This window comes from Mus musculus, chromosome 2, assembly GCF_000001635.26.
Source record: "Mus musculus strain C57BL/6J chromosome 2, GRCm38.p6 C57BL/6J".
NCBI lineage: Eukaryota > Metazoa > Chordata > Mammalia > Rodentia > Muridae > Mus > Mus musculus.
The window spans coordinates 176,224,765-176,235,859 of record NC_000068.7 but is presented as its reverse complement, the minus strand read 5'-3'; the positions used below and the strand labels follow the sequence as shown (position 1 = coordinate 176,235,859).

Below are 11,095 nucleotides of genomic sequence, written 5' to 3'. Positions count from 1 at the left end.
CATAGACATATATGATTTAATGAAATTCAGTAAACATCCATAACTGAAATCAGTGCTTATTGTACCCTATTGGTTTTCTTTACTACTTGTAGCACACTTTAAACTTTCTTCATAGGCATTTTCTCATCAGCTTACAGAGGAAAATTACCTTCCATGACTTCTAGAAGTTTGGAAATGGTCTTCAATTGTATGTTCTTCCCAAATGTAACCTAAACCCAGTACCAGAGAAAGTATGTTACATTATTGGCAATTAAACAATATTTAAGTTACTAATACCATTGAACTTTAAAACCATGAGTGAATGATTCACCATATTCTTCCTCACTCTCAATTGAAATTACCAAAACAAATAACAATAACAAAGAAACAGTTGTGCATACATGTTATAAAGTAAATAAAAAATCACAATATTACCTATAGCTGTGAGATTCCTATAGGTCTCTAGCATCACACCTTTATAGAGACTCTTCTGAGAAGGATCCAGCAAAGCCCACTCTTCCTGAGTGAAGTTCACATGCACGTCATCATAGGTGACTAAATCCTACAAGATCCCAAATGTGCGTACATTAAAAAAATATGATACAGACAACAGTGTAACGGTGTACTTCAAAATGAATATTTGCTGACTACCCTGCCCACCCACGTAGTATTTTTATCCAGTCTTTCACAGTTGGACAACAAAACTTAAGTAAATAAATGATCTCTGGGAACCTGATGCCTTAGTATTAAGATGTTGTGTATGGAACCACGTAGAATGCTGGTAGACCTTCCCCTTTTTTGTCCCCTGAGATCAAATATGCAAGAATTCCCTTCAAACTGCAGTTTCCTCTCACCTATCCATGTCACCTGTAGATAGAGAAGACCATTTCAATCTCCCTTTTTCTTCGTGCCACATGTCCCCTTCCCTTCTTAGCCCCCAAGTATGGACAGACACCCCCTTCTCAACCATAGCCAATTCTCCCGAAGACCAAGCAGTCTGTCTAAAGAACAAGCCCACTATCTCTTTTCCTAGACAGGATTCTCATAGTAGCCCACAGAACTGCCACACAATATCAGGGAAAGCTTCCTCTGCCCATTTCCATGTGACCAATTTTCAACTTTTCTTCAATAACTAAGGCAACTACACCAGGAACAATGTGAACTTGACTAATGTTACCTGTGCTAGTATGTGTATAGAAATAAAATAAAATCATATTTCCTGACTCCAATAAAAATAACTCAAAGTCACTGTTATAAATCTGACTCTACAGTTACTACTGATCTGTCTTCCAAACAGAGAGGACCCATGCTCCAGAGCTCTCTCTGTCATTGTAGATGATCAGAAAGTTGAGCTACTGTTCTATAGCTGTTCATGACCCTTTGTACTTTCAGGCTAAACCAGGCCCACAGGAGTCCATATACAAAACAATGCTGAATGGCAACTTAATGTTTGCTTCCTTCCATATGCATTATGTTCCAATCTGTCCTATCCACCCACCCAGCACCATCAACACCTGAGAAACTTCTGCATGTCAGAAGCTCCTTTTGTAGCAAGAATTGAAGTTCTGTGAATCATGCCATTTTGACAATAGGTAACAGAAAGGTAAAAGGAATCTAATCAAATATTTCTGAAGGATGATCGTGATCAGCTCTTTACTACTACCTTCTAAACTATTTATAAAACTAGTCACACAAAACTGAATACAGAAGGGTCAGGAATTGTAGAAATCAAACCATTACTTTTCCAATGTTCTCTGTCCTAGGGCACACCAAAGGCAATGCCTGTATATACACACTGCATAGTGACATTTAAGTTCCATACCTTCCCACTCCCAGGGCTACTGAGCCACCAGCACCCCTGTAAATCCACACTCAGGAAGAGTCAAAGGACAAGGGCATCTGCTATGATCACCACAAGGAACAACAGAACCAAACTCTGATCTACAGTCCATTTAGAACCAGCAGATCAGACACAAATAGCTCTGCATTCTTGCTCCTCCTGTACTGTCAATGGACATTACTATAATAACCAGGGGATGGCTTGTGGTCTTCCTGGCAGCTTGTAACACATGCATCTGAGGAGAATCCTGTAAAGAACCTGCATGCTACCTTCCCCTAGTGTTCCTGATTGTTAGGCCTGCCCAGAGTCCCTCATTAGCATGGAAAACCCAGCTGAGCCTCAGGGCAACAGCAGCTCCTTTACTGTGGGATCTCAGAGCAAAGGATTTAGACAGCTAAAACCTTCTAAGCTCTGCTGTTTGACCCTACATGCAGACATTGCTGTAGTCTGGAAAATTTACATTTAAAAGAATGTTCTAGTCCTGCACACCAAGTAATTTCCATTTTAAAGGCCCAAGGTCCTTTCTTTATATATTCACTTATGCATGCAATACCAACTATAGCCATCTCTACTTCTTATGGGGAATTCCTGCAGCCAACCTGCAATCAAATTCATACATTAACAAAAATTGAAAAGTGAAAGTGGCTATGAATTTTAAACCTAGAAGTAGTTAATGGGCGAGAAAAGGGGAAAAAAAGAAGAAATTAAAAAAAAAGACATCACTGCTCCTAGGTATATTGCACCTAGGTATATTATACACAAAGTTAGAACATAGCCAGACCCATTTGTACCTAGTAAAATTTAGAGTAGACATGACCTTGGACCTTGTGAAGAGAGCAAGGAGGGGAGAAGCAAGAGCCAGGTCAGGAGGATTAATGATAGATGAAAAGGCCAGTTTCCAAATGATTGGATTGCATAAGAAATGGCAGCTGGTAGATCGGCTATCCTACTCCTGGGTTAGATGGTGAGGTATGCCAGCAATATGCTGTAACAGGCAGGGACTGTGATCTCAATTGTCATTGCTCTAATCTGGGAAATGCCACAAGATGACCAGTATGGAATTTTACTGATTGTGTAAAATTGATTCCATGACTCCTCATGGTGAATGTCAACTACTGCCAAAGCAGAAATGGCTCACCTACCTCATTCCTCCTCCTTTTCTGTGCTGCAAGTAGACCAGCTTCAAAGTTGGTCAGTGAACTCAACCTTATTCCTGTCCCTCTTTATTTGTAACCCCCTAATTTGTAACCCTGTAACCCAGGGAGGTTAGACAACACTCATTCCCTGGTGTCTTTTGTCTCACTGATCAGTCAGAACCCAGCCTGAAAGCAGTTGTAGGACTGTTTTCCAAGCCCTGGGCAGCAGAGGCTGGAAGAGGAGTTCAAAGCAAGTTTTAACTACATGACATAAAGAAAGTAGGAGCTACAGGAGATGTTTCTCTAAACAGACAGATGTGAAATCTCTTTAAAAATAGGAATGAAATTCTTAATTTGGGGGAAATATTGGAGAATAGAAACACGTAAGACGTCAAATCACCTATGCATAATGAAAATGAAATTCAGAAAAGTAATACCAAAATTTAATATTTAAAAAGATCAATATAATTGAAAAAATATATTCCTGTACAGATTTGAAAAAGATTAGGCCCTTCCTGGTAGAAGAAATGGCATTAATAAGATAGCATTTGACCTTGCCCCTATGTGCTTTGTTAACTACTGAGACCTATAATGTGACACACACAGTTACAAGTAATGGCATGTGTTTTACATTTTTGAGCTCACTTAAATATGTCACCCAAGGATTGCACATGTTTATCTAATACAGATCCTGAAATGGGAATTCATTACTAACTGGTTCTAGCTAACCTGCCCAAATTGAACACCCACCAATCAGATTTTACTAAACTATATCCATAAATTAATACAATCTGTGAAGTTATCAAATTATTCTCACTGCCCTAATCAGGTCCTTCTCCATAACAGTGACCCCTGCAGCACACTCCCTTTTCCTTTGGTCTGTGACCTAGCTCTTGTCTGCACTGTTTTACCTGACAGTGTACACAGTAAGCTGTTCCTCTGGTTCTCATCCTGCCAAGTGTATTTCCATACACAAGCCCCTGCCACAAAGGTTTTGTCCAGATGCAGGCTTATAATAAAGTTACTCAGAGGCCACAGCCTGGTCCAAAAGGAGAGACTAAGTCCACAAGGGACCTCACAGGTGGCCCCATCTGTCTGCCTGATGCTTACCATCCTGCCTCTGGGAAGACCTATTACACAGGCATCCTTTGCTAAGATGCTTGCTCACCCCACTTTGTTGGAGATGAAGTTGCACTTACCATGTCTGAAGTTCTAAGCTTGCCTGAGCTAACCTCACAGCACTCAGTAAAAATAATAAGAACCGATTCCACAGAAAATCTGAGAGCAGCTGAGTTACACAGAGAAACTTGCAGGCTTAGTACCTGGAAGAGTCACCTCCTCTTCTGCCTGGCAACTCCATGTGGAGGTTTTGATTGGCCATTGAGTCTTGAGTGACATGAGGACCATGCTTAGGGTCAGAGTGTCTGTAGGGACACAGCACAATGGTTCGAGCCTGGGCCAATCCTTTTCCATATCTGCAGATTTCCAGTTCAGTAGCACTAGTGTGTCTCGCCAATAGCCTACCTGTCTGATCCTCTGCCAAGTCCTTGGGAGGGGCTAAGATTCCTGATCCCTGCTGCTCACCTGCCTGCCTCTCCACCTTTCTGGTCAGTGACCCTGGGTTCACTGCTTTGAAAGTTTGGAGCTTACCTGAGCCCCAAATCCAACACTCAGTAGGCATTTCCCCTTCTTCCTCCTGGAATCAAGCTGGATAGCTTGCATACCCCATCAATCAGCTGACACTGGAGTTACCAAACTGTCCACAGGTGGTCAGTGCCAGAATATTAGCAACTAAAGAGGGATTTTAGGACACAAGATTTTGTTTTGTGGCTTCAGGCTGGGTTCAGGTAAATTGCAAGTACTTTCTACCTAATGGCTATGAGACAAAGCTCAGAGCAAAGCAGGACACATGTCACTGAGGAGCACTCAGTGCATTAATCAGAACAATTGTCCTCACTGGGTTGGTAAAACAAACATAACAACAAACCCACACCTATATAAGTAAAATATATCACTGTTCTGATTTGAAAAAGACCAGGCCCTTCTTGGTAGAAGGAATGGCATTAATAAGATAGTGTTTGACCTTGCCCCTAAGTGCTTTGTTAACTACTGGTGTCTACAATGTGACACACACAGCTACAGATAATGTCACGTGTTTAATATTTGTGGGCTCACTTAAATATGTCACCCAAGGATTGCACATATCTCATAATACAGATCCTAAAATGGGAATTCATTACCCACTGGTTCAAGCTAACCTGCCCAAATTAAAGACCCACGAATCTAGTTTTATATACATCCATGCATAATTAATACAATCAGTGAAATAACAAAATCATTCTCACTGCCCTAATCAGGCCCTTCTCCATAATATTGACCCCTGCAGCATACTCACCTTTCCTTTGGTCTGTGACCTAGCTCTTGTCTGCACTGTTTTACCTGACAGTGTACACAGTAAGCTGTTCCTCTGGTTCTCATCCTGCCAAGTGCATTTCCACACACAAGCCCCTGCCACAAAGGTTTTTTGCAGTACAGTCTTATAATAAAGTTACTCAGAGGCCACAGGCTGGTCCAAAAGGAGAGACTAGGTCCACAAAAGACCTCACAGGTGGCCCCATCTGTCTGGCTGATGCTTACCATCCTGGCTCTGGGAAGACCTATTACACAGGCATCCTTTGCTAAGATGCTAGCTCCTCCTCTTTGTGGGACATGACACTGCACTTACCATGTGTGAAGTTCTGAGCTTGCTTGAGCTAAATTCACAGCATCCAGCGAAGACACTAAGAACAGATCACACAGAAACACTGAGATCAGCTGAGTTACACAGAGAAACTTGCAGGCTTGGTACCCGGAAGTCACTGCCTCTTCTAACTGGCAGCTCCATGTGGAGGTTCTGATTGGCTATTGAATCTTGAGTGACATGAGCAACACCCTTAGGGTTAGAGTTTGCTGAAGGGACACAATATAGTGTTTCCAGCCTGGGCCAATCCTTTTCCATATCTGCAGATTTCCAGTTCAGTAGCACCAATGTGTCTCCTCCAATGGCCTACCTGTCTGTTCTCCCGCCAAGCCCTTGGGAGGGTCTAAGACTCCTGATCCCTGCTGCTTACCTGCCTGCCTCTCCACCTTTCTGGTCAGTGACCCTGGGTTCACTGCTTTGGAGCTTGCCTGAGCTTCAATGACAGGACTCAGGAGGCAATTTCCCTTCTTCCTCCTGGAATCAAACTGGATAGCTTGCATACCCCATTAATCAGCTGACACTGGAGTTACCAAACTGTCCACAGGTGGTCAGTGCCAGAATATTAGCAACTGAAGAGGGATTTTTGGACACAAACTTAGTTTTGTGGCTTCAGGCTGGGTTCAGGTAAATTGCAAGTACTTTCCACCTAATGGCTATGAGACAAGGCTCAGAGCAAAGCAGGACACATGTCAGACACTGTGGAGCACTCTTGTTAATCAGCACATTGTCCTCAGTGGGTTGGTAAAACAAACATAACAACAACAAACCCACACCTATATTGGGAAAAATATATCACTGTACTGATTTGAAAAAGATCAGGCCTTTCTTGGTAGAAGGAATGGCATTAATAAGATAGTGTTTGACCTTGTTCCTATGTGCTTTGTTAACTACTGAGATCTATAATGTGACACACACAGCTACAGCTAATGGCATGTGTTTTACATTTCTGATACATTCTATCTATATAGTACAGATCCTAAAACAGAAATTCATTATCACTGGCTCAAGCCAACCTGCACAAACTAAGCACCCACCAATCTAGTTTTATTTAATCACATGCATTATTTAATACACGCTGTTAAATTACAAAATTATTCACCCTGCCTGACTCTTATCCTTCTCTAGAATGGTGACACCTGGAGCAGATTCTCTCATGGTTTTATCTATGATCAAGCTATCTCCTGCCCTGTTTCACATGACAGAGATAACAGTAAACCATTGCTCCCGTTCTTATCTAAAGGTGGAAAAAATGGAGGGTTCATTATATGACTCAAATGAGCAATTATAAAACACTTTTTTGCTACATTCTTTAACTCAAGAATTTAGGAATTTATATCAAGAGGAAAGCAAGGCCATTGTCCTGGGGAGCAGCAGACCAGGATCAAGGCTACCTGAGTCAAAATAGCTTGTCTTAGAAACATCTCTATATGGGGAAGAAGAGACAGCTCTCCCCGAACTAACATCTCATCCTTGAAAAAATCTCTCCATATACAACTAAAATATTAATTAGGAAAAATTTCTTAATGACAGCATGGATTCAGCTGCGGCTAATGCTCAAAGACCAGGCAGGCAAAAACAGGTTTTGGATTCCACACATGCTCTCACCCATAAGTTTCTTTCCTGTTCAGTCCCCTGGTTATTTTGAACAATTTTAATATGGACTGGAGATTACAAGTCCTACTTAAGACTGCTAGGACATTTACACAGCAAAGACCCCCAGAATCACTTATTAAGTGCCTCAGAGCCCTGAAATAACAAGCCATTTCTCAGAGATGGGTTCCTGAGTTGGAGGTCGCAGGAGATGAGAAAAATAGCAAAAGTAGAAGGTAGAATTTACAACAGCTGCAGTGGGGACAGCTTACACAAGCTATGTCTTATGTCAAGTAAACTTTTTAAGAGTAGCATCAGCCGGGCGTGGTGGCGCACGCCTTTAACCCCAGCACTTGGGAGGCAGAGGCAGGCGGATTTCTGAGATCGAGGCCAGCCTGGTCGACAGAGTGAGTTCCAGGACAGCCAGGACAACACAGAGAAACCCTGTCTCAAAAAAAAAAAAGAAGAGTAGCATCTTCTATCCTACTTACAGGGATAAGTGGAAAGAAATGGAGACCTCTATGAAGTTTGCAGAAGCTAGAATACACTGGGACAAATTCAGGAGAAGTCTAATAAAACAACCCTGCACAAGGGAACTGCCAAGTATCTAAAACAAACATTACTGACCAAGCCCCCAGTGCACTTGGGGACCCTACTCAGTGCAGGGTGGCACAGAATTACTGCATGGCACAGCAGAGACAGAGGTGGAATTGACTGGCACTGCAGAAGCGGGTTTGCAACTTCCCCTCCCTGCCTGCATTCCTTTGTATTTGCTGGAACCCTCGCACCAAGGCTGGCAAGAGATCTCCGTGGAAAACCTTTGGTACCCAAGTCCACAAGCTACTAGGGCTACTGAGCTTCCCACATCCCCATTAATCCACCCTCAGGAAGGGGCAAAGGACAAGGGCCTCTGCTATGATCACCACATGGACCAACAGAACCACAGTCCTTGGAACCAGCAGATCTGACTCAGATAACTCAGTAAACTTGCTCCTCCTGGCCTGGCAAAGGAGACAATTACAATCACCATGACATGGCTTTTGGCCTTCTTCACAGTTTGCAACAGATGGCTCTGAAGAGACTCCCATAAAGAACCCCAAGCTACCTTCCACTAGGGTTCCTGATAGAGAGGCATGGACAGAGTCCCTCATTAGCCTGGAAAACACAGCTGGGACTCAGACAACAGCAGCTCCTCCACTGCAAGATCACAGAGCAAATGATTCAGGCAGCTGAAGCTTTCCTGGCTCAGCAATTCCGCCACAGTTGCAGACAGAGCTCTAGTCTGGGAAATTTGCATTCACTAGAATTTTCCAGACTCCACTTATTTTCCTTTTTAAAGGCACAGAGCCTTTCTTTGCAATTAAAGAACATTATTAAATTATACAGGCAATGTCCAGTGCAGCCATCTCTGCTTCCTACTTGGGAAGCCCTGCAGTCAAACTGCAATCAAATTCACACAGTAACAAAAATTAAAAAGAAAACCTCCCGCCAGAAGGCCATCCTGTGCTCCAGCCCCGGACCTGACCAAGGACGCTCGCTCGCGTGGGAACCATTCAGTGGCCCCTATCCCCCAACTTCTCCTCCCTTTGGCCCCGAAGCCAGTGCCACCCCGGGGACCCCATTCTGTCCTAAGCTCTTCCAGGGTATCCAGCGTGGGATGCTGGAGACTGGGAACCTGGTGCCTAGAGCTGCCCTTGTCCACCACCCACCGAGTTGGGTCCGTGCCTTCACATGGCCAGACAGCCAACGGGGGCCATGTGGAAAGCGTCCTGCAGTCCTCCCGCTCTTGCCTGCCCAGGGCAATGGAACTCTGGCCAGAAGCGAGTTCTCTCCCACTCCCCTCTTTTCCCCACACCGACGGCACCGCAGGAGATGACCTGGCACTTACTATGTTTGGAGTTCTGAGCTTGACTAACCTCCTCTCACAACACCCAGTAGAGTCACGCAGAACACATCACACAGAAACTCCCATGACTGCTGAGTTACAGAAAGGAGCTTGCAAGCTTGACCTGGAAGAGCTGCCTCCTCTTCTGACTGGCAGGTCCATGTGGAGGTTCTGATTGGCTATTGAGTCTTGAGTGACATGAGCACCACCCTTAGGGTTAGAGTATGTTAAAGAGACAGGGCATAGAGGTTCCAGCTTTGGCCAAACCTTTTTCAGATCTGCAGATTTGAAGTTCATTAGCACAAGTGCCTCTCATCCAATTGCTTACCGGTCTGTCCTCCCATCAAGCACCTGGGAGAATGTAAGACTTCACATCCCTGCTATTCAACTGCCTGCTTCTACCCCCTTGTGGGCAGTAACTCTATGCTTCCCTGCTTTGCAAATTTGGAGCTTGCTTAAGCTCCAATCACAGCACTCAGAAGATATTTCCACTTCTTCCTCCTGGATTCAAGTTGGATGGCTCTCACAGTCAATAAATCAGATTGCAATGGAGTTAAATCTGTCCCAAATGTGGAAATGTGCCCAGAATATTAACAATTAAGAAAGATTTTAGAAAGCAATATTTGTTTGGTGCCTTTAGGCTGGGTTCAGCTACACTGCAAGGACTGTTCACCTGGTGTTTCTGAGACAAGCCTCAGAGCAAAGCAGGAAACAACAACCACAAACCCACAGCTGTGCTATCAAAGATTCTCCTGATGAACAGAGCTGATAGAATGAATCTCTATTATATAGTTAATGCATTTATTAGAATGACTCACAGGATGCCATTCAACCAGTCCAAAAATGGCTGTCTACACATTTAAAATTTCCAATAGTGGTTCAGTTCATGTGGCTTGACGTCTCAACTAGTCTTCATTATATACCTTAATTTTCAAAATTATGCACTACTACCAAAAATAAAACAAAAAAACAAGCAAACACACACAATAACAACAACAACAACAACAACAAAAAGTTGTTAGAAAGAGGTAGGGCATTAAGGCAAAGAGATAGAGCTACCATCTTCAATGTCCTTTATATATGTAGGCTGTCACCATAAGCTGTTGCCTAGATCCAAGGTGGATCTTATCACCCCAAAAGACCCAGATTAAAAATACTTTTCCCAGATTGAAAACTACAATTAAGAAAAATCCCTCACAGTACCCAACTCTTTCTGTTTCAGCTAATTCCAGATGTGTTCAATTTGACTGACAAGAATACCTAGCACAGCAGACAAGACAGAACAGCTTCAAAAGATTTTTCCGGTGATGAGTAAGGAGAGCACAGGAGCCATTTCCAAAGCAACGCCTTTCTTCAAGTGTGGGAGCATTGAGATTTTACTCAGGGAATCTAGACACATTTACACATAGATTTGCCTACTCCTATGAATGTTAAGTTAAATTCTTTTCTGAAGATGATCAAATGTAAAAGCTGAGATATTGAAGGGCATTCTTACCTCATAGTCATCCAGAATCATCCATAAATTATAAAAATGTTGGACATAAATGCATCTGGAAAGTTCCTCTTGTATTACAAGGTCTTAGCTGTAAATCAAGGGAAAGGTGAGAACTCATTTTGAACTCCATGAAAGTGGGAGCTTGCAATATGGGCGTGGTCAGAAGATGTTAAAGCCTGAAAATGCACCCAAGTGTCACACCTCTTCCAAAAAGGCAGACCTGTGTTCCTTCCCAAACTGTTCCACAAACTAGGAAACATGTATTCAAACTTATGAGTCTACGGGAGCCATATTAATTTAACTACCATCTGTCTCCTCAAACGTAAAAACACCTGTTTACCTAACATCACTGTACCATATCCTAAAGAGAGACTATTATGCTTTCAACATACAATGTCACAAAAGAAGCCTTACCAGAAAGAATCAGAGC

The 11,095-nt window shown here is 42.9% G+C and overlaps 1 protein-coding gene across 3 annotated transcripts in view; it reads right to left on the bottom strand.

The window, feature by feature from the left end:
- The window catches only part of 2210418O10Rik (RIKEN cDNA 2210418O10 gene), a 35,308-nt gene extending 26,013 nt beyond the window's left edge, over window positions 1-9,295 (bottom strand). For 2 of the 3 annotated variants that reach the window (NR_130971.1, NM_001305136.1), the window contains exons 1-4: window positions 9,174-9,295; window positions 5,681-5,735; window positions 415-541; window positions 149-209 (exon numbers count right to left, since the gene is read on the bottom strand). Coding sequence is in view for 2 of the 3 variants with exons in the window: in NM_001305136.1 (NP_001292065.1) it covers window positions 149-209; window positions 415-541; window positions 5,681-5,683 (191 nt within the window). In the remaining variant the exon portion in view is untranslated. Of the gene's footprint in view, window positions 1-148; window positions 210-414; window positions 542-4,277; window positions 4,380-5,680; window positions 5,736-9,173 lie in introns of all 3 variants that reach the window. The other variant, NM_001305137.1, reaches the window with a different exon arrangement.
- Window positions 9,296-11,095: the final 1,800 nt, after the last annotated feature.